The sequence below is a fragment of the Diplotaxodon limnothrissa genome, linkage group LG20, assembly GCF_057381915.1.
Source record: "Diplotaxodon limnothrissa isolate DT_005_m linkage group LG20, D_limnothrissa_male_GT1.1, whole genome shotgun sequence".
Lineage (NCBI taxonomy): Eukaryota > Metazoa > Chordata > Actinopteri > Cichliformes > Cichlidae > Diplotaxodon > Diplotaxodon limnothrissa.
The window spans coordinates 3,211,419-3,232,509 of NC_140615.1; the positions used below are offsets into that span (position 1 = coordinate 3,211,419).

The following is a 21,091-nucleotide window of genomic DNA, read 5'->3' on the forward strand; positions in this document are numbered from 1 at the left end:
GTATTACTTACCCAGAGTCAGACAAACTCATCTGTAATAATCCCATCTCTTTGGCTTCTGTAGAAAAATAGCTGTTGTGGTGCCGATAACTCCCTAGCATATTAAGAGGGGAGCTACACTGAGAGCAGCTTCATCCCTGTAGTGAGGAAATGGTCCTTCCAGCAACTTCAAGGTTGGATGGTCGGTCATTAATTTGCTTTACATAGCCTTACATGTTATGCATAAATTATGAGTTCATTATTTTCTCTTGAATAGTGATTCCTAGAGTGTAGGCTACCTTGTTGTTTTGCTGTTTTTGTTTCGTATGAGGTGTGGATGAAACACAGATCTCTGCTTGATTTTGTGCATTTTACAGCTTGTTTTGGGAAGCAATAAAAGTCCTACAGTTTGGGGATAAACAGGTTTTTCTTATGTGATGTTTACTCCTTTGGGTTTGGAGAATGACTCAGCTTGCTTAAGTTGCTGTGTGAGGCCCTAAAGTTCTAACTGAAATTTGACCTGCATTATCTGGCAAATCAATCATTGGCTCAAAGTGGCAGTCCTTTGAGTCTGCATTCTGAGGTGTTTATGTCCCACAAGGTTTAGTTTGAGGTAAACCTAACTATGGCTTGAGAAAAAGCTCCTTTGTTATCACTTGCCAGTGTCATGTTGTCTGAATAGTTTCTTTTTCTTCCTTTTATGTATTTTTATTCATAGCTATGATCCCGTACTACACTGTCAAAGAGCAGAAAATAAGGAGTGGAAGTCAAATGTCTCTTTTATTGTGGAAATAAGTTCCCAGTAAGCTGAATCCCGCTTTTCAGCCATCTTTATTTACACAAACACAGTGAGGCTGTAGACAGAGCTGCACACTGTGCCAGAAAGACACAAGACCTCTTTGTACTATTTATCTCAACTTCTTTCAATTCTGGAAAATTCCAGAAGAAGATGCCATTATTAGACTACACCATAACATCAATATTTCCCAGTGTCCTTAACTTGCACACACTTCTCAAACCATGAAAACACAGTCATACACATAATTCAATTATAAAACACACTGAAATAAATATAAATAAAGCAAGTGAGATCACAACACTTGTTTGTTTTCAGATTTGATTTATTCTCGACTTGTTTGCTTTCATGGAGTCTTGAAGCTTAACTGCATATGAATGTGTCTGAAAGGTATAGTTTATATGAATAAAGGTTTGGAAAGCTGCCTTTAATATTTAAAAGATAAGCTGTGAAAAAGAAATCTACATAACTATTCCTTCCATAAAATTCACATTCCTGGTTTGAAGGGTTACATTTGTATTTTCTAATGCTGGCTACAACCCTTGCTTGTAAAAAAGCTGTCTAAAAATTTAAACCACCAACTACACCTCACCAAGCATGTCAATATGAGCTGATGGTATCATCCCTCTCAGTTTGAACCCACCCTGTGTCTCTGTACGCTGCTACTCCAAGCCCAGGTGCTGCTACACTGACTAGCTCATGGATCACAATCAGCCCCCTCGTTCAACCTAGGAACATCCCTGTCAGTCTCTTCTGTCTCCCCAGGGCTCAGTCTGATCCCATTTTAGTCATAACACTGGCTACAGCTGCCTCTGGCGCCGCACTGGAATTGGATGGTCTGATGACTAGTGCGAATGGTCGATAAATGTCCGTGCAAAGTGCACACAAGACAATGAAACGTACAACCGTGGATGTAATTTTGTGGCAGGGGCATATGGTTGGTTTTCCAAATTTGCCAATAGATTAGGAAAAGATGCTAACAAGATACAAAAACACTTCACCAGGTCTCTTTATCATAATGGTCTAATGCCCTTCAAATAGGGAGGATGAGCTTTTTGTGCACCAGGCATCGACACCAATGGGTTAACTAATGATGGCATTAGAGTGTGTGTTGGTGTGTGAATGACTGTGCCGATGTGCACATGTGGCTTTGTGCATTAGTGTCTGCGTGCTGTCATTTGTGTGTATATGTGTGCATGTGCCTTTCACAGGTGATCAGTCAAGGCTATCCACTCAGCCTTTCTCTTGCAGCCCCCTCATTACAGCCCACTATCTCCTCTAAACACCTGCAGCCCCACAGCCCACCTTCAGCTCCCGGGCCCACACGTTGCCTCTTTTTTGTCCCAGTGCAGAAAGAGCCTACCCATCACATCAATCTACTGCACTGTTTATATTTATGTACAAGAGAGAGGCTAAAAAAGGCCCCTCTTACTGTGGGCTTTATTGACTAAGCATTAAGCGGACATTATCAGGCGATAGCCTCGTTATTTATGAGGCGGTGATAAAGGCTGCAGGACTGAGTTATGTGAGAACCAGGAGCAGGATGAAAGCTGCTCATACAGAAGCACAGATACCCGACACTTGCCTCTCTCAGTCTGGGTAGAGAGGCACTGCAAATGCGCCAAACAGAGCTGAAACTCTCAGGGATTTATGGGTGGTAAATTTATGCTCTCCATAGGTCAAACGAGGGGCTGTTTATCTGAGTTTCATTGTCACTGTCCTCGTGGCACTGCGCCGCAGGTACTGAAATTTTCATATTTGCTTTAGGCATGTAGCCAAACAAGAAATGGGAGGGAAAGGGAGGGCAGGGGGGGACCTCTAGGTGCAATATTCCACTGACCTTCTGAACTTAGCTTTAATTTTTCACCTTTGAGATGTTGTCATAAATTATGCATGACAGAACATACTCCTCGGTGACTGTGCATGCCAAACGTGTGTGTATTTTAGTGTTGCATGCGGTAACCTTGCACAGGAGGTCTGTGGCTGTCTTTGGAGTTCTGTGCAAAGGTTGTAGATCTGTTGTTGACATTTTGTGGCTAAATACCGTTCCACTTTTATTTTGTGTTAAGAAGTGCATTTGTGGTACAAAACCAGTCTAAAGTGACTTTGTATCCTGCCACATTTGTATCTCCTCCTGCTCACAACTTAGGTACACGTCCTCTCTCTCCTGGCTTACATAAATCTCTACCATGCAATGACACCAAAAAATTTTGACATACATATTATTGTCACCTCTGTATACTGTACATAGCACCATCTTACCCAGCCAAAGCCATCTTTTTCCTCAATAAACCAGGTCAACAAACAAAAAGCAATTACGTTGGGCAGCTGCCGCCTGGGAGTGGGTAATTACAGTGCGGTGTGGACAGCTTCATTCTAAACAGGTACTAAAAGCATCATTAATCATCCTCCCTCTGACGCCTCACACTGGTCATGTGACACAGGCTGCCGAAGAGCTGGGGAGGGGGATCCGCCTTAGGGGGGAAGGAGCAAGATCCGATTGGCTCCTTCCAGAAGTCCTTTTAGAGGTCAGCCAGTCAGCAGAGATGACCTGCCAATGACCTTGTATCACTTGACCCCTGAGGGCCCAAGGGTCACTCTCTCGTATCAGTTGGAGAGCAGGCAGCAGAGGGGCAGAATGGAAGACGAATGACACAGAGAGGGAAGAGGAAGAGAAGAATGGTGTGAGGGTAGAGGGAAGGCACACAGAAGGTTTGTGCAGAGAAGCACTGGGAGGGGTGAAGATGAAAAATAAAACAGTGGGCGTGAGGTTTGATTGAGCACCTGGTCTTTCCCTTTTGCATAAAATGTCTGATGAAAAAATATGTTTTTACAGCACCAAGGCCAGCCCTGATGGCCGCTGCAAACCTACACCCCTTTCCTTTCACTCTCTCTTTTTTAGTTCCCTTTCTTCTCCCTTTCCTTGTCCATTGTCAAGCTGTCCTCAGGTTAGCCGAAAACATCATCCAAATCTAATTAGTGAGATGCAAAAACATCTGTATGTTTGTCTCCCTAATGCTCATTCGTCATTAGCATAAGGAACAAAACGACAAGAGACTGCAATATGCGGACACAAATTTGCAAGTCAATTTAATAATGCACATTTTGCTGCCTCCACACGTAGCCTATCATGTTTTCTTTCTTTCTTCTTTTTTTTTGGGGGGGGTGAAAATGCTTGAAAATCAATCCCGCCCCCTGTGAAATACAGCCAAGATGGCGTCTGGCAGAGTAAAAGTTCATGAACTGCTCCCTCGCCGAGCACAAACTGCCACGGATGGCTGATTGACAGATGAAACACAAAGACACATCTGAAAGACAGAGCGCCAGCGTCCTCAAACTGGTACCCATCCCCTTCTCCTCTGTCTTCTCTCCACCTCACCCCTTCAGCCCCACCCCTTCAGCCAAGCTCCTCTTCTCCTCTCTCTCCATATGTCTATGAATCTGTCACTATGGCAACCTCACCCCAAGGGCAGAAGAGGAGGGTGTGGTGGGGGGTTACTTTCGCTCAGACAAATAAGCATGGCAGGGCTCATTTATGATGGTTTGTTTAGGGATTATAATACACTGATGAGAGGTCAAAATGTGTCTTCTCGCATGCACAAGTAAAAGTGTATGCTTGTGTGTGTGTGTTTGAGCTAATTGTGTGCAGCATATTGACGAGCATATGCGGTAAAGCTGCACTGTAAATATTTTGGAATGGATGAAAAGGGCACAAAATATTTATTTAAGTGCAAAATAATACTGTCATTTTCATGAGCGATCTCGAGAACTTACGTTTAGTGATCTTTTGAAATAAATATAAAATGCTACTTTTCTATAGAAGGCAAACAAAAGAGAGCACGGGTAGCATACTGCCACAGGACCAGCACCTTTAAATCAATGCATTATATCGGTGGCATCATTAGCAGAACTGGTCCCATGTTGTAGCTGATGTCTTAGATGCAATATCAGCAATATTTGCGGCGACTTACTACATTGTTTCCCCCCTTTTCCCCTCCATTTTATGCTTGTCTGCAACTTTTCAAAGGGCAATCCAAACTAGTGAGCAGACAGAGCTGCACTGGAGAGGTCATGTAGACACAATCAGATATGTAGCTTGATTTTCCTGATGATGTCACACAGGGGTACTAAGTATACCAGCCAGGATGCTGCCCTGCACTGCTTCGACACACAGCAGCACATGTCTCGGGAAATTGGGGGGACTTTCCTATGCAAGCCACTTGTAACCTTGACACAGTTTCACCTCTGCGTGTACCCTCCTTCTCACTCTTTTTGCCCCTCTCCACCCATCCTCATGATACCTTACAGTGACTCAAAGGCCACCCCTCCCCCCACTTCAAGAGCACATTGCAGCCAGAAGTGCTGAGTGCTGCTGTTTGCTTTGTACACAGAAATTCGCTGAGGCTGTAAGCTGTCCCCAAACATCTGCTCCCTGGAGTGGAGCACGAGAGGAGAGGCAAGGACTGGACTGGTGTGCATGTTGTTCAGCGCCGCTCTGTCAGAATGTATGGATTTGTATGTGCGCGTGTGTACGCATGCGAGTGAACAATTATTCAAATAGGTGCTTTGTATCTTTTTTGAGCGCATTATTAGCAGCACCTAGGAAACCAAACACATATTTGTGTAATTGTACACAGAACATCCAAACATGCATTGGCACGCACTCGTGCACACACAGGTGCGCTTCATTTCTACTTTTCTTGATGTACAAATTGTTTGGTAGTCAAATATGTGAATAACGCCGATCAAAAAGACTAATAGTGCATGAAAGTCTTTGCAAATAAAGAAAAACAGTAAAATCAGACAAGCAGAAAAAAAAAACTAAAGGGAGGAGAGCATTCAAATGGCCTATAATTAAAACAACAACCAAGCTATCTGTTCTGTAAGTGCTTCACATAAAGTTAGAAAAAGCTTAACGTGATCAATTGATTTTATTCCCTCGAGCTTGGTGAAAATATTACATGCATATTATGCATTAAGTTAATTTCAGGTTAACTTAGCATTAATTAGTGCAAGCTCAGAAAGAACCCACTTATATATGTTCATTTTAAAAAAGTAGTGTAAGGTATTCTGTAAGGCACACATTGCTCACGCCTCAGTGTTCCTCGGGAGGATTGTAACAGCTGCCCACACCAGCCAGCTTACAATAGAGAAGAGAAGAAACGAGAGACTGCCAATAGCCTCATTCATTATACACTAATACATCAGTGGATTTGCTTTATTCTCAGCTGTGTGTTTTCTGTTCAGGAATACTTTAGCAAAACAAGTGGAACTATTCATTAAACAAATGATTATACTTATTTTAAATATGAATAGCTTTCTTGCTGAATTAATGAGAAGAATAAAACTGATTTTAGATTGATTTTCATCATGAGAAATAACCACTGTATTTAAAGAGGAAAAAAATGAAGGTGAGGAAAGCTTGCTCCAAGATGATGATGATGATGCTGGTGCTACCTGTGGCAGCAATATATCTGGATTTGAGTAATTTTGGCTTTAACTTTCTTCCCACTTGCCACGTGTTTACGTGTGTCTAAGCACAGCACAGCTGTCAGTCTTCCGAACCAACCGTACATCTTCAGGAAGGAATTACAGGAGAGTACAAATTCATCAGAGCAGTCACGCTCAAATGCTTTCGAACTAAATGTCAGGTCTGAACAAACAATGCAGTTCTGCTTTCATCAATTGAGACGCAAACACTGAAGCTGCCACACAATGAAATGAAGGTGATGGTTCAAACAAAATAAAGCAGCTCTTTTTTCTACATTTACCTCTTCTTTCTAATTTACATTAGGTTTTTCCCTCTTTTCTTTCCCCTCTCCTTATTACTGAGCCCGCTGTGTGTTTTAGGTGTATCTATTATGCAGAAGAACATGTGATTAAGTAAGTTTGGATTTTAAAAAAAAAGTCAGAGTGCACACGTGCTGCAAGGGTCTGCTGTGCACATTACAACCTGCTACATGGAGCCCTGTCACTACATGATAAGATGATAAGAGTTCCTAAAAAGGTCAACATAAACAACACATTGCTGTAATAACAGTGGACATTTTTATAGTTGATGGCTTTAAACTGACATGATCCCAACATCGCTGTGCCCATCATTATCCCTGTGACCTTCACGTGCGCGCACTTTGCATTAACGAGACAAACACATTTGATGGTTTTGTTAAACATTCCAATTTGTGCTATTTTGTTTAGAGAAAGGCAGCCTTAATGGTGTGTGTTTTGTTTAAATGCAAATTCTAGATAAATTGGGCTCAACATATTTTGGCCCTGCTTGCATGTAAAATCATTCATATCAATTCCGAGAAAAGAAAAGAAAAAGAAAACTTTTAAATGTTTGTAAAGTTGGCCCCTCTTCTTTAACTTTAAACTTCTTTTCTTTTCTGGCTTTCACTAATGAGATGCACATTAAAAACATATTGTTTGGGGGTTGGAGAAAAATAGGTGTGTGTAGGGGTTTTTTGTAATTCTTCAAGCAAATATGCATAAAATATATAAACTGCAAACTTCTAATGAATAGTTGTTCCAAATATTGTTTATGCTGGCTCTGACATGGAATCATATTAACTGTTGAGCATGCTCAAGTAACTCTAGTATTTCAACTTTGCTATTAAAAATAGGTCTGTAGTTTATATCCAAAAACTTATTGGGTGAAAAGACTCTTTCATCCGGTTTATAAACTGAGCCAGTAGCATATTTTTTTGGCTTATTAAAATAAGAGACGGGGCAAAAATTAGGTTACCTCTAGGTGTAGGAGAAAAAAATCCATTATCTGGCCTGGTATGGAATTATAATATGAACAATTATCATATGGCCTACTCGCCCTTCTATTCAGCTCGATGAAATATTGTTGTGTGGACACACACACCCCACACCAGAACAAAAGCATTTGGAGTTGCTTGTTGAAAAAAAGAAGAAGAGAAAACGAAAGAAAGGAAGAGAAAAGCTCAGACTTCGAGGTCACCCAAATTAATGGTGCATCTTGCTCTCTCAGAGCCGCTGACCGGGTCATCGTTGTTCCGAGGCAAGGCAAAGGTCAGGAGGTGAGAGGTGAACTCTGGTGTAACTGCATATATTAGCTTGGCCTTGCAGCCTCCATGTCTACTCTTGTGCCCTACAAAGGCGCAATTGTATTACTTTAAATGAGTATTACCAGTAGCATTTTACTTACATGATACAAATACAAATTCAAACGAGAACGCTCGTCAGAGGTTTGAAACCGACCCAATTTCTTCCTCCTCCTCCTCCTCTTCTTCTTCATCTTTTTTTTTTTATCCTAGCACTTTATTTCTAATCTCCAACACTCAAGTTTAATTCCTTTGTTATGATTAATATCCGTTTTGGATCCAGTAACCTTCATATCCAGTGCAAACACGCTAATTGAAAGCTAAACAAAAATATTCCCTTACACAAAATTAATGTGCCTGATGGCCCATATCTTGATATTAAAGTAGACATTAACATGATAGAAACGCAGTGTGATACCGGAAACATAACAGTGTTTAAGGGCCGTGTTTACCATCATTTACTTTATATGAGATGAGATGTGAATCTGGAAGGAATATTTAGCTGCTCGAACTGCTGGGGCCACACAGTTTATTGGTTGATCTGCAAAACAGCACAGGCACCGTTTTATTGTCTCTTCTCCCGCATGAGTCTTTCAGCTAAATTATCATTTTCTGATGCATATATAGAAGCAATAAAAGACGCAACAGCTCCCGATCGCGACGTTTCTACATTCCATTAACATGCAGTTACACATGCATGCAAATGCTCACATATTTGTGCCTCAAATGGATGGATCACCACGGATCAATACTCCAATACGAGCCCGTCAATAAATCTCTCCATCAATCATGGCATTTTAATCGTTCCGTGGATAAAGGAAACAGTGGGAGTGGATAAAACACACGACACGAAGGCAGGATTCAAAGCGAAGCTAAATTAGCTTGATAAATATTTGGTAACATAACGCGTGGGCTCTGCCTACAACAGGTGTATCTCCTCCTGTCCTCAAATGTGAGCCGTCAGAAGCAAACAGCTTAAACAGAAACAATTCCACATAATTGTGGACTTTAATTTGTCTGAGACGGCAGCTATGGCATAATGTGAATAAATGCTGTAAAAATATCAGAATAAATAATAATCATAAATAGATCTTCAATAAATAGAAATAATACATTTTACATAGAAACTGGGAAGCACGAGTTAAAATGTGTTCAAGTTTGCCGAATAAATTGTCCAAAAAAAAAAGTAAAAAACAAAAACAAAAAAAAGAAACACAAAAAACACAAAAAGAAAATACGCAAATGGACTTCCACAGTTTCTATGGGCAATTAATATGAGTTTGTATCTTCGTTTACATTGTGTAGATAGGAGCGCAATGGGATGAGTTGAATTTTAATATTCAAATCAGAGCACCAGTCTGAAGCCGGAGAGAATGACAAATCGTCTGGGCCCGTTCTTGCATGAAGAAACTTGCCTTTGCGCTTCTTGCGTTAAGCATCCATCGTTGTAAGCAAATAAAGGTGAAGCCTGATTGAAAACGATGCAAACGCCAATCAAAACATGTGCAGACTTGCCGTGTAACGCACGATGCAGTTCAGGAGTTCAGGGGCAGGTGTTTGTTTGTTTGTTTTGATTTTTTTTTTTTTTTTTTTTTTTTTTTTTTTGGCTAGGTCGGTCCGTGGAAGGGGCAGGTGTCCAAAGTGTCGGCGTGTGAGTGCGGAGCCGCGGGCCTTGGGTCGGAGAGTAGCCCGTCTCTCTGTAATTTCTTCTCCTTCATGCGTCTGTTCTGAAACCAAACTTTCACCTGGGTCTCGCTAAGCTGCAGGGCGCCGGCGACCTCCACCCGCCTGGCCCGCGTCAGGTACTTGTTGAAGTGAAACTCCTTCTCCAGCTCGGTCAGCTGCTTGGTGCTGTAACTGATCCTCGGGGCTCCGTTCATCGTGGGATGGCCGTCCGCGCAGATGCTGCGATTTCCAGCCTCCACCACACCGAGGCCCGAGTCAACAATACTGAACCCACAGGTCATGCGCGTCCTGACTGGGGAGAGAGAGAGGACATGAAAACCTTCTTTAGCAAGATCAATGAGGCTACTAACAAAAGAAGCACAAAACCTTTCTGAATTAAATTATCCACGCCCATATCCTCGATTTAAGCTGAACCCCAAAGCTGAAAACGTGAAAGGTTCAGTTTGTTCGGCTATACGTGAAGTCATAACTTTCTGTTTCCAGAAAAAAATAAATTCAGTGTTTACTGAATAAATGATATGCAGTCCAATCTCAGTGATAATGGAGAATAAATAAATAATCGTTATTATATTTTTTTACTTAAAGAGTAGTTCAGTATTGAAGCATTCACCGGGGATAAAATGATATAAAACTCATTTACAGGAATTGGCTCTGTGCCAGTCTAATGATTTAAAGTGTCCCCTGTATAATGAAGATGTTTCATCAGAGGTATCAGCTTTACCAAAAAGCCTATAGGCAGGGTGCAAAATCCTGAACTGCTGTAAAGCAGAGAGGCTTGAAATGTTGTGCTATCTACATGGGACATAACAACAGAAAGACCTGTGCAGCACATTGCAGTCCACAAGCTCACAGCTTGGAAATCAGATTTAAAGTGAAACTTCTGAGTGTGAGTTTGGATGTTTTGCAGTATTACTGGGCAGTATTATATTTTAAAAGCGTGTTCATCAAAACATTCAGCGAGTTCATTAAAAACCGTATAGAAAATAATATATGCCGTATATTCTGATATAAAGCAGTCAGATGTTTGGCGATTCAACACAACTTTGTAGCATTTACAGTCCATTAACTGTATTCATCGGAATCATTAATTATTTGCCTTCGGGTCTTTCTGTGTCAATGACAGTTTAACAGTTTACAAATCCTTTCGAACGCTGCATTAATGACAAATGTCTCCATTTTTGTCCTCTGAGGTTTCTGGGTTACACATTAAAGTATCATCTGTGCTACTTATGTGCAATGAATGACAGGAAGTGCAGCTATATCTGGATTTTTCATTGCTTACATTGTGGGTAGTCGTCAGTGTGTCTTTGCCTCTGAGAAAATGGGCTGCTGCTTCTGCATAATGGAGTCAGTGTGCCAGGTGTAGAGCAATGCCTCCCACCACAATTCATAGAGAGGAAGGTTAACAGGCCTCCAGCCACTTGGAAAAGCATAGCAGATGGAAAGGTCAGTTATAGGATAAATGTCAACATCTGTGTTTTAAGAAAATGAATGCGAAGGTGACCAAGCCTGAGAATTTGAGGCCAGTGAATATGAAGAACCAATGCAGAGAAACTGTACGTAATTAAGAACTTGAGCTTTGTGGAGTGCAAATCACATGCACATTCTGATTAATGGCTCCAAAGATAATAGAATTGATGCCGGCCAGAGGGCATAAAAGAATCAAACTAAATATTTGAGGAATGACTTGCATGCTTAAAAATAGCCAGCCAGCAAAGGGAATGGAAGGGCCTTCCAAGCCAAGGAGAGGGAAGAAGAAAAGGGATAGATCAATACACACTGCCTCAGTCATCTGGGCATCCAGCCCACAGTAATTCAGGTGCTGTCAAAGCATAATTGAAGAATGACGCACTGGGAGTATATACACTGAGCCAGGAGATCAGGTTACAGCAGGTCTATGGAGGCCTTTCAACATGGAAGAATACGCAATACTTTTTTTTTTTTTTTTGGGGGGGGGGGGGGTTGCAAAACCAATACAACCTCCAGAGGAAAGCATACTTTCACTAATGACTCTTTTACAAGTTACACAGTAGTCCTAATGAGTTACTCCTACAGATGATCTCCTTCAGAGAGAAACAGAAAGAGGTTACAGAGATACAAACAATACTGGCAGGAAATGTCTTTTTGCGTGGGTGGGTGTGAGCAAATGGTTTTCCCAAGCACATGGATTTGGATCATGTGAGTGTGTCTCTAATGTGTTTGATGGATAAAATGACTTTGAGATCAATCAGCAGTGTGCCTGCCACCTTCTACCTTCCTCGCTTTGGCAATATATCCGGTCTAAAGAACATGAACTGTAGGTTTTTCTATTTGTTTGTTGGTTTGTTTGTTTCTTACACCATTTCATTTTTTATAATAAATCAGCTGTGTTTATGCCACATTTCTGTTTCTGTCACAGCGACATCTTTAAAAGAATCTGCAAATGCAGATCAGTAGCTAAGCCACTAATGTAACCAAGGATTTTTTTATTGTATTTTTTTAAAATGTAGTTGTTATTTCATTAGTTTAAGCTTGACCCATTGCCACACAGTTTTTTATTCTGCGACCGTCCGGTGGACTAATCTGAATATTGAGCAAACAGTTGGGTTCTACAGATTTTACGTTTGTTGAGTCACAAAATGATCAAAATTAAAATCAAATGTGATGTCTCTCCTTTTTTGAGAGCATACAAAGGTAGCAGAAAGATTATGACATCATTTTATGTTCAGATTGTTTGTTGCGTCCCTTAAAAGACAAGCTGGGCCCTTCTACCACAAATAGTTTTTTTGTTTGTTTCAGATTTGGTCACTGGATATTTGGGTCAGCAGCATTCTTACTGCAGACACAGACTATTAAAAAGAAAAGAAAGAAAAAACAATACTGGACCACCGCTGTTGTAAATCTTCCTCCATGTAAAATTTATGAAACCCAGCCCAAGTACAGTGGCCAGTCAATCAAGTGACATTATTGATCAAATGAAGGATCTACATAAGATACTATAACTCACATAAAATTGAGGATTGATGGGCATTTTTCACATTAGTATGCTCCTGATATATATTTTTTTAAAGTCTGGGATATGTATTCTTCTGTGGGCTCTCTGCCCAGAACTCATCAGTCAGTGAAATGGTGATCTGTGACAGCAATTATGTTAAAAAGGTGGACACATGTAAAGGTGCTGCAAACTGAAATCAATACACAAGGGCTTTCATTACAAACAGACAACTAATCAATACTCAGGGAGCACTTCAGCTTACAGGAGTAAGTTTTACTCAACTTCCTGTGAGCCTCGACAGGCAGTGGTCTGTTGCATTATTCAAAGTCTGCTGGTTAGTAAGGGCAAGGGTAAATAATTGATTGTTTTCTGGGTTGAATATACACTGAGGCTAAACAGGCTTCTCACTGTACTTCACCTTCTCCCTCTGTGCACAGTCTAAACCCGGCTTGCAACAGTAGGTGGAGCAAAAAATGTTAAATAACCTAACAGACATATTAACATGAAACCGTTAAGAAAATTGCACCCGACTCCTCATGAGCATATTCAAATGTGGCGTCGAGTAGGAACAGCTATAGCTGCCTTCGAAGCGTTTTGATTTGCTTTTTAAGGTGGGAGCATTTATCTTTGAAATTCATCTTTTGTTTGTTGGTGACGGAGGAAATCGTTCACTGTGACGCATCACACACGTCAGCCCCCCCCCCCCCCCCCCCCCCCCCTCCTTTTTTTTCTTTTCCTGCTCGAATAGAAAACTTCGATCAAACTTTCTCAACTATAAAGGGAAGTTATTTAAAAGCTAAAAACCGAACAAAACAAATTTACAAATTATCCCAAATTAAATTCGCGGTCATTTCACCCCTCCCTCTCTCGCTCAGTGTCCCTGAACACACACATAAAAAACTTACCCGCCCGGTGCTGACTCCTCTTTACTCTCATCCACTCAAAAGTTTTACTCCTTTCATCCGTATCAGCTCCTTTACAGTCCGGGCTCGTGGAGCTTCCCACGGTGATGTGAATCTCGGGGATATTGTGAGGGTAAATTTGAATTTCCTCCGTAAGTGACCCAAAGCGCTGTGGCTTCTCTTTATTTGACGCGCAGTATCCACGTCCTGGAGAGCCCTGCCCCTGCACCCTGCACCGCCAGGGGACACGGGACGAGTGGGGGCAGGCCAGTGTCGAGAATCCCTCCAGAGCCTCAAACCCTGGAGGAGGAGGGCTGTCCGAAGAGGTGCACAAAGTCAGACGCGGAGAATAAAATCCCGAGGCAACTTCCACCTCCACTTTCCCCTCCTCATCACGACCACCGAGTTCAGGATGAGACCTGCTGCCCAGGTCCTGGTTTATAACCTCTTTTGCTCGGCAGCAGCCCGTTAACAGAGGGCTATTCTCCCCTTCGGCCGTTAACTCTTGATAGGAAGTCATTATCACCTTTCCCCTGCATAATCATTGGACGGGCTTGCACTTCATGCCCGGCCTCTCATGCATGGTCAGGCGGCTGGACGACCGTGGGGACATTCCTCAGAGGAGAAACAGCAGTCCCTGATTGATGGAGATGACGTGCCCTCCCCTTCTCGGCCAATAGCTGGACATCTCTGTCATCAGGCTGGACAAAACTGATTAAGCCGAGCAAGCAAGTTGCGAGACTCGCTTAAGGTCAACATTTTTAATGGTGTCCGAGCACAACAAGCAGGCCCACAGAACAAAACTACAAACATCCTTAGAAAGCAGCAGGAAAGTCAATCATCATCACACTGAGGACCTCTGTGGGCCTCTCACCTTCAGACAGGTAGGACACGACGCCAAAAAACACAGTTTTTGTCCATTTAGACAAAGTCATATTCTTCCTCACTGGTTATTTTTCAAGATAACAATAAAAAAACTTTTTGTCCAAAGTCGAATTAGCATAATATAAGTCTACACTGATGTAGTTAATGGATTATGTAAATTTTTCAAGGCTTCTTGAAAAACCCAGGGCCCTCTTTAGCAAAGGGCTTAGGTCATGTGAAAGACACACTTGACGGGTTCAGAGGTCGTGACAGCTGGTATTTAGAAGTTCAGTGGCAGCAGATTTGTAATTAGTCTCGAACAAATACAAAAAATGGCTCCGCGTGAAGATCAAGAAGCTGTAAGTGGGAGAGAGGACGTGTCCAGCTCAAGTTTGACGTGCTCCTCAGCTGGGTTAGCAGCTGCTTTTACGACTGTACTTTTCTCGTGTTTAACCGGAAATGAACTGCTGTGGGACAATTTTCGCGCATGTGTAAACAGGGTTACATGGCTGAAAGTTGAAAGAGTGACAGAAAATATATTTAGATATTAAGAAGCGCAAAAAGCTGCTGGGTCTGCACCGCCCTAAAAGGCATTTGGTGCAAAAGCAGATCTACAGGCGCACAGCTACAGCAGCTCACAGATCAAGGAGCTCCACAGTGCAGCTGTTTGGGGGTTTTTTGTTTTCATTTATATATTTATTTATGCATTTATTTCTGGTGACCTACTTTCAAATTCACGCATCACTGTGACACTCAGCTTGGCCGCATACATTTAAAACCATGGGAATTAATAGAGCTGATAATGCCCTGATGCGCCAGTGCTAACGTCTAATATTCATTTGAAAACCACATTTATTTTCGCTTTCACTTTGATCCCACTTCACAGCTTCTATATATCCAATATTTTGCGAGGGTTGAAAAAAAGAATGACAAACATTAAATAGCTAGCTTGTTATTTTTAAGTTTCAACGATCATGTGATCGTTTTATTTTTTATCTCTGTAAAAAAAAATGCTGTGATCCTGCAAATAAGTTGAAGACGTGTAAAGAAATGTAATAATTTTAACTTATTTACACCTGTATTTTTGTTTCCCACGGACTCTTAGTTTAATTAGTTAAAAAACCAACCTATTAATTAGTAAATTAAATTTTTATATATGCATTTTATTACTACTTAAATATAGTAACTACACGGTTATATTACCTTTTTATTATTATCATCGCTAGTGGTAGTAGTAGCAGCAGCATAACTGTCATTAACATTATTAATATTAGTATTATGTGCTATCTAACAGGTAACATTTAATTAAAACCCTAACCTATAAAATATCTGCCTCCGTTCTTATCGCGTTATTTTAACTATATTTTCTATGTCTTTTAAGTCTGCAGTAATTACAAAATAATTCAGCGTAATGAACAACTTCTAACTGCATTCTTACAACACAGAATTATGGTCCCAGCTGTGGGAGTTAATGGGATTCTACAGGCAGCGATGTGCTGAATGACTGAGTGCAATATATCCCTTCTCTCCATGCATTTGCATGGTGCACTGATCCATCTTCATGTCAGCTCGGAGGTTACTCAGGGTTCACGCGCTAGCTTGTTTCTCTCCTCCACACTCTAAATAAATCTCTGCAGCTTTCTGTTTACCGCCTGAATATAAATTTGTTTGCAGTCGATCGAAGACCTGTGCGGAGGTATTAGAAATTGTATTTCTGTAATGGCTTTCAGCAGAGGGAGGCGGGGGACGGGAAAGGGTTGCAGAGAGGGGAAAAGAAGAGGAAGAGGGGAAAAAAACAGGTGCGGGCAATCTCGGTTTTTACATTTGCAAATGATTTTTTTCCTTCCCCTTGTTTTTGCTGCAGCCACAGACTATTGCAGCCTTTGGATGCATTCAAATTGCATTCAAAATCAAGTAACCTTTTTTTTAATCTCATAGAACAACAACAACAACAACAACAACCCATGTTTTATTCCTAGAAGTGCCATATGCTTGATTAGCATATATGAGGTGTTGTTCCACATCACTGCCCGGTGGAACAGAAGTTGCATGATTTTGTTTAGCTCAGACTCCTTCCTCTGGACAGCTTGTGTCCCCTTAACCACAAATTTTGCACAAGATTTAGAAAGAGTATAATCTCTCTGTTTAAATGAAATGGATCCTGCAAATACAATTCTGAATTTGAATCCCCCTCAAACCAAACTCTGCAGTCTTACACACATACCAGGAATGGGAATATTCTGCCCATAAACACCTGAAATACCCTCTTAAACCTGAGTGCAGACATTTTCTTCCTTTCCATCATTATCCCCGTAGTCTCTATTGTTTTGACTGGAGGTGAGGTAAACATGGCAACACTTAGGTGGCTATGTCAGGAGCCAGGAGGAGGTGGGGGGAGAATATTGACCGATGTTAATTTGTTTTGCGTCCATGTTCTGATGTGTGTCAATAGGCAGTCAAGGCCCTGGGATCAGTGCGGCCGTGCTCGGATTACCTCCTTGGTTTTGAAGTGAACTCTCATCCTGCTGCTGCTGACATAATGCTGCAACCGCAGTTGACACCAGACCCTTGTGTAGCCCTGCAACACTGTCAAGTCTCATTATGTGTCAGCTCTTGAACCTCACAAGGCTGAGAATGTTAATGCAGTTCCAAGACGGGAAGATGGCAGCTATCTATGCCATGTTCATGGTGGGAAGGTTCATCAGACATCACGATAGAGCTGTAATATGGCAGAGGGACAAAGAGAAATAATTCAAGGTACAGAGAAAGGACTGAAGAAGAAGCACACACAGAAAGCGTGGCACACTGACCAGTTGAAAGATGGCTATCTGAGTGATTGATGGTGCCTGTCGGCTTTCCCCCCCCCCAAATATTGACAATTTTGAAAAATCCTTAGGTCAGAAGTAAGGTTTATCTTAGCGTATACCCAGACCACACACACAATCCAGGGAATACCAGCTGAAAACAAAATAACCCATCCGCTCAGTGTGAAATTCTAATAATTGTTCTTGCTTCATTGTTGAATAGCAGAAATCAGTCACTGCACATGAGCCATAATCATAAATCCAGTGCAACTACTTTGCAAATGGCCAGGGACATTACAGATAACTGCATTCTGCACAGGCTCAACAGTGTGACAATGAAGCAATACCTTACTAATACCAGGACTTTTCAACTATAGCCTGTAGTATGTGCTGCAGCGCTTCACAGCTTCAGTGAGCCAGGAGGCTTCGAGTCGGCAGAATCCCAAACATCATGACAACAAGCCATCAGTCATCTTCCCCCCAAGCTGCTGTGCACACTTGTGTGTTTCCGGAGTTCTTACTGTGGGAAATGAGCAGGGTTAAACATGAAACAGGAGGAAATGTTCATCATTGCAGCACACTCTGTAATATTCTCCCTCATACAGCATTGTTTTAGCTGCAGGGAAAGAGGAGTTGCTTTTATTTATTTATTTATTTTTTACTTAAACATCCCCTGCTTGTTCACAGCACAAATCAGTAGTCTACTGTGCATGCTAAGCATGGTTAATAGCAAAATGTTGATAGAACAGCGATGCCATATTAATAAAACACTAATCCTCTGTTTAAGTTAAAGATAGATTATTCTTTTAGTCTTAAGTAGGAAAATGTCAGCAATGGAAAAAACGTAAAGCTTTGAAAGAATGCTGGGTTTTTAGAATATTCATATATTCGTTATATGTCTTTTGTGTCTTATTAAGTAGTTTTAAAGTAGTGAAAACAATTTGTGTCGCCATGTCTGCCAGTCTGTCAGCTTATTCGTGCATTTAAGAAGATTTAGGTATTCAGACCTAAATCATATTTTCGTGGCTCCAGTTTTGGATTTTCATGGATCATGTTAAACAAATTTCCTTAACAGTAACCATGAAATATGTGAAAAGTTTAATTTAAAGTTCTGTTATGAAAATTACATCAGCAACATTATTACACTGCAAAATTAATACTGCAGTGAAAATGAATGTCTGTCTTTTTGAAGTATCGAATGTTTCATTAAAATTACTTTCTGATGGTTTCATTGTCCCACAGTGCTGACGTAAAAATAATATGTTTGCAAAACTAAACAAGCTACATGTCTACTCAATTTTCCTTATCACAAGTCAGGAAATAGCCATTAAATTGGGACACCTGAAAGCCACTTTATTAGGTATTCCAAGTGAAACCCAGTTGAAATAATACAAGATAAATGAAGCTGAAAAAACCTTTGGCTCAAACTGTTTTAGAAACCTGCTGTTTGTGCTGCAGTTAATAATATTTTACTGTTTACAGGACTGTGTTATTACACTATTTTAATGTATTTGCTAATGAGAGTCCAGTGAAATGGAGCTGTAAAACGTCTGGAATATCTGTTGCTATCCAGGTACTTCAGCTGAACAACCTAAAAATGAACTTTACCTTAACTTGTGTATGTCCGTATTAGGCATTATGTAATTGGGATATAGCAGCATAAAATCCCACTGTGGACACCACCTACAGATGTAGCTGATATCTGAGAATCCGAGCCGAGTCTCTCCAATCTGAAACTCCTTTCTGTGTGTGTCAAAGGTCTAAAACATTACGTCAGTTTGCAAACTGTGTGTGCAGGCTGATAGGTAACACTATAAAGTATTAAGGAAAATCAATTAAGTTTATTTTCTTGTGCTGTTACAGATGGTCTCCTGTCTCCAGGGGAGACTAGACACAAAGCAGTGGGATTTGAAGCTTACATACAGTTCACATTTCCAGCAGCCTGATATCACTATTCTGATAACACTGCAAATCCTTTTATGCTGTGAATATTAAAATGCTTTTTTATGTGTGAACAAAAAAAAAAAGTCAATTGATTAGACCCTGATGAAGTCATTGGGTATTGAATAAGTCTTGGATGATCAATAATGGTCAACATGTGACATTTAGCAGGGTGACTGTTGTGATTACAAGTTCATTCAGTTAGGCAGATCTCGTCTGGGGCTGCAGTAGGTGACTCCCTCACTGCGCTGAGTGCAGCTCACCACAGCAGAGACAGTTTCATCACCAACTTACCTTTTTATTGTCACCGATCATCCTTAACTGGGAAGCATTTAAAATGCCATTGATCTTGATAATGCTGTGCCATAATATGACAGTAACAGTTGTATGAGATTCAGGAAGTCAAATTTCCAAGATTGATGAGTCGTAGCAGTTGAGTTATAATCCATCTACCTGAGTGATGCTCAGGCACTGTTCCACAAGAAGGAGCAGACAAATAAATAAAACCCATAAAGGTGACACAGGAAATTGATACTTAACAATCATCTTGAGCAACAAGCACCTGGAGAGACTGGTGGGCAGCACTTACTACTGTGGAGGGAGAAAGCTAAGAAGGTTAGCGGGTCATAAAAAGAACAAAACCTCCTAAAGGCCAATCATAAAAGTTCCACGTTATACACCAGAACTGAGCAAAGTTGTGTTTGTGACATTCACAAGTTTTTATTTTACTGATTTACTTTAAAAATTAAAAGGAAGATTTCCCAGTTTGGTCATAAACCCTACCATTATGCTTATACAAATTATTTTATAAAAGTAGATATTAGAGTCTGACCATAAGGCTGTGAGAAAACTAGGAGAACATGCAATGCGTGCCAGAAATTTTAAAGATTTTATTTAATGAAGCAGTAATTCACAGAAACCAGTCTGTAGAACATATCCCCACCAAAGCGGAAATGACTTCTAGGCCTCTGTTGGCTTTTCTCCTGCATGCAGCAGTTTTTACGTCTCTGCTTTTTTCACCAAAACCTTTCCAATAACATCTTTGTTGCTGAGTGGCATTTTCTTACACTTAACTGTTATTCTTGAGTCTTTTATATGTTGTTAAATATGTGTCAGTTATAACACACTTCCACATTATCGACACCGAAATCTACGAAAGACATAAATGACAAAAATAAGCCTTTTGGTGATATTTCATGTCTTTAAATAGTACAGCCATCCATCTGAACTCATTTATGTAAGGAGCAAAAGCAAATTCACACAAATTCCAAAGGCGTTGTTTTGTTGTCCAATGAAAAGTGTTTTAACATGAATTTTATTTCTGCAGGATGGACATCGATGCATACACGCTTTTGCACAAACTTGGTTTCATGTTTATATTGTAAAGTTTTCTGTCAGAATAAACAGCATCAAGAACAGGACTTTGGCACATGTATTCATGTTGTTTAAGAGGCACACATACTTGTGTTGTTGTTTTCTTTTCTTTTTTCATTCTTTATTCCTTGCTCGAGCTCGCCTTATGATCTGAACTCATCGGTGATTGAATAAGGCCATAAATTCAGTACATATTGAGGGTATATGCCTACTTAGAAACTGTGCCTACAGAAATATTTTCCTAAGATACTGTGTGATAATTTCAAAAGGGGATTTGAACATTTTTGTTTAATGACTTTTAAATGTAAATAATGTCCATTGTTACTACCCCTGGAGATGTTTTTTTAATCGCTATATAATGAGGAGGTTACCTTTCTTTGTGTTCTCTGATAAAGCATTGTTTGCCAAAGCAAAAAACTCATAAATAAATCAGTGCTAAATAAATGGAGGTCATTGTACTGAAAAGACATCGTGCTTTTCGGTGGACACCAAGCCCAGCTTATGAAATTTTAAAGCAGGTTAGTCATTGGCATTAATTACTGATGTAAATAACCGCATGCATGGATCGTGGCCAAGGATGGGAAAACAAATTAGCAAATGAAGAATAAACTGAGGGGAAAACCTCCTAAATGGAGCTTAGAGGATTTTTAGTTACTTTCAGGCTTTAGGAATCTCTCTTAGGCTGCAGGCCAATCAGAAAAT

General features: G+C 40.6%; 1 protein-coding gene across 1 annotated transcript; it reads right to left on the reverse strand.

Annotated features, from left to right (window-relative positions):
* Positions 1–9,439: 9,439 nt before the first annotated feature.
* On the reverse strand, positions 9,440–13,926 carry hoxc1a (homeobox C1a). Its single transcript, XM_085344938.1, has 2 exons — positions 13,410–13,926; positions 9,440–9,822 (listed from the first exon to the last, which is right to left on the reverse strand). The coding sequence occupies exons 1-2, from the start codon at positions 13,924–13,926 to the stop codon at positions 9,452–9,454; spliced, it is 888 nt and encodes a 295-aa protein (XP_085201064.1). The 3' UTR covers positions 9,440–9,451.
* Positions 13,927–21,091: the final 7,165 nt, after the last annotated feature.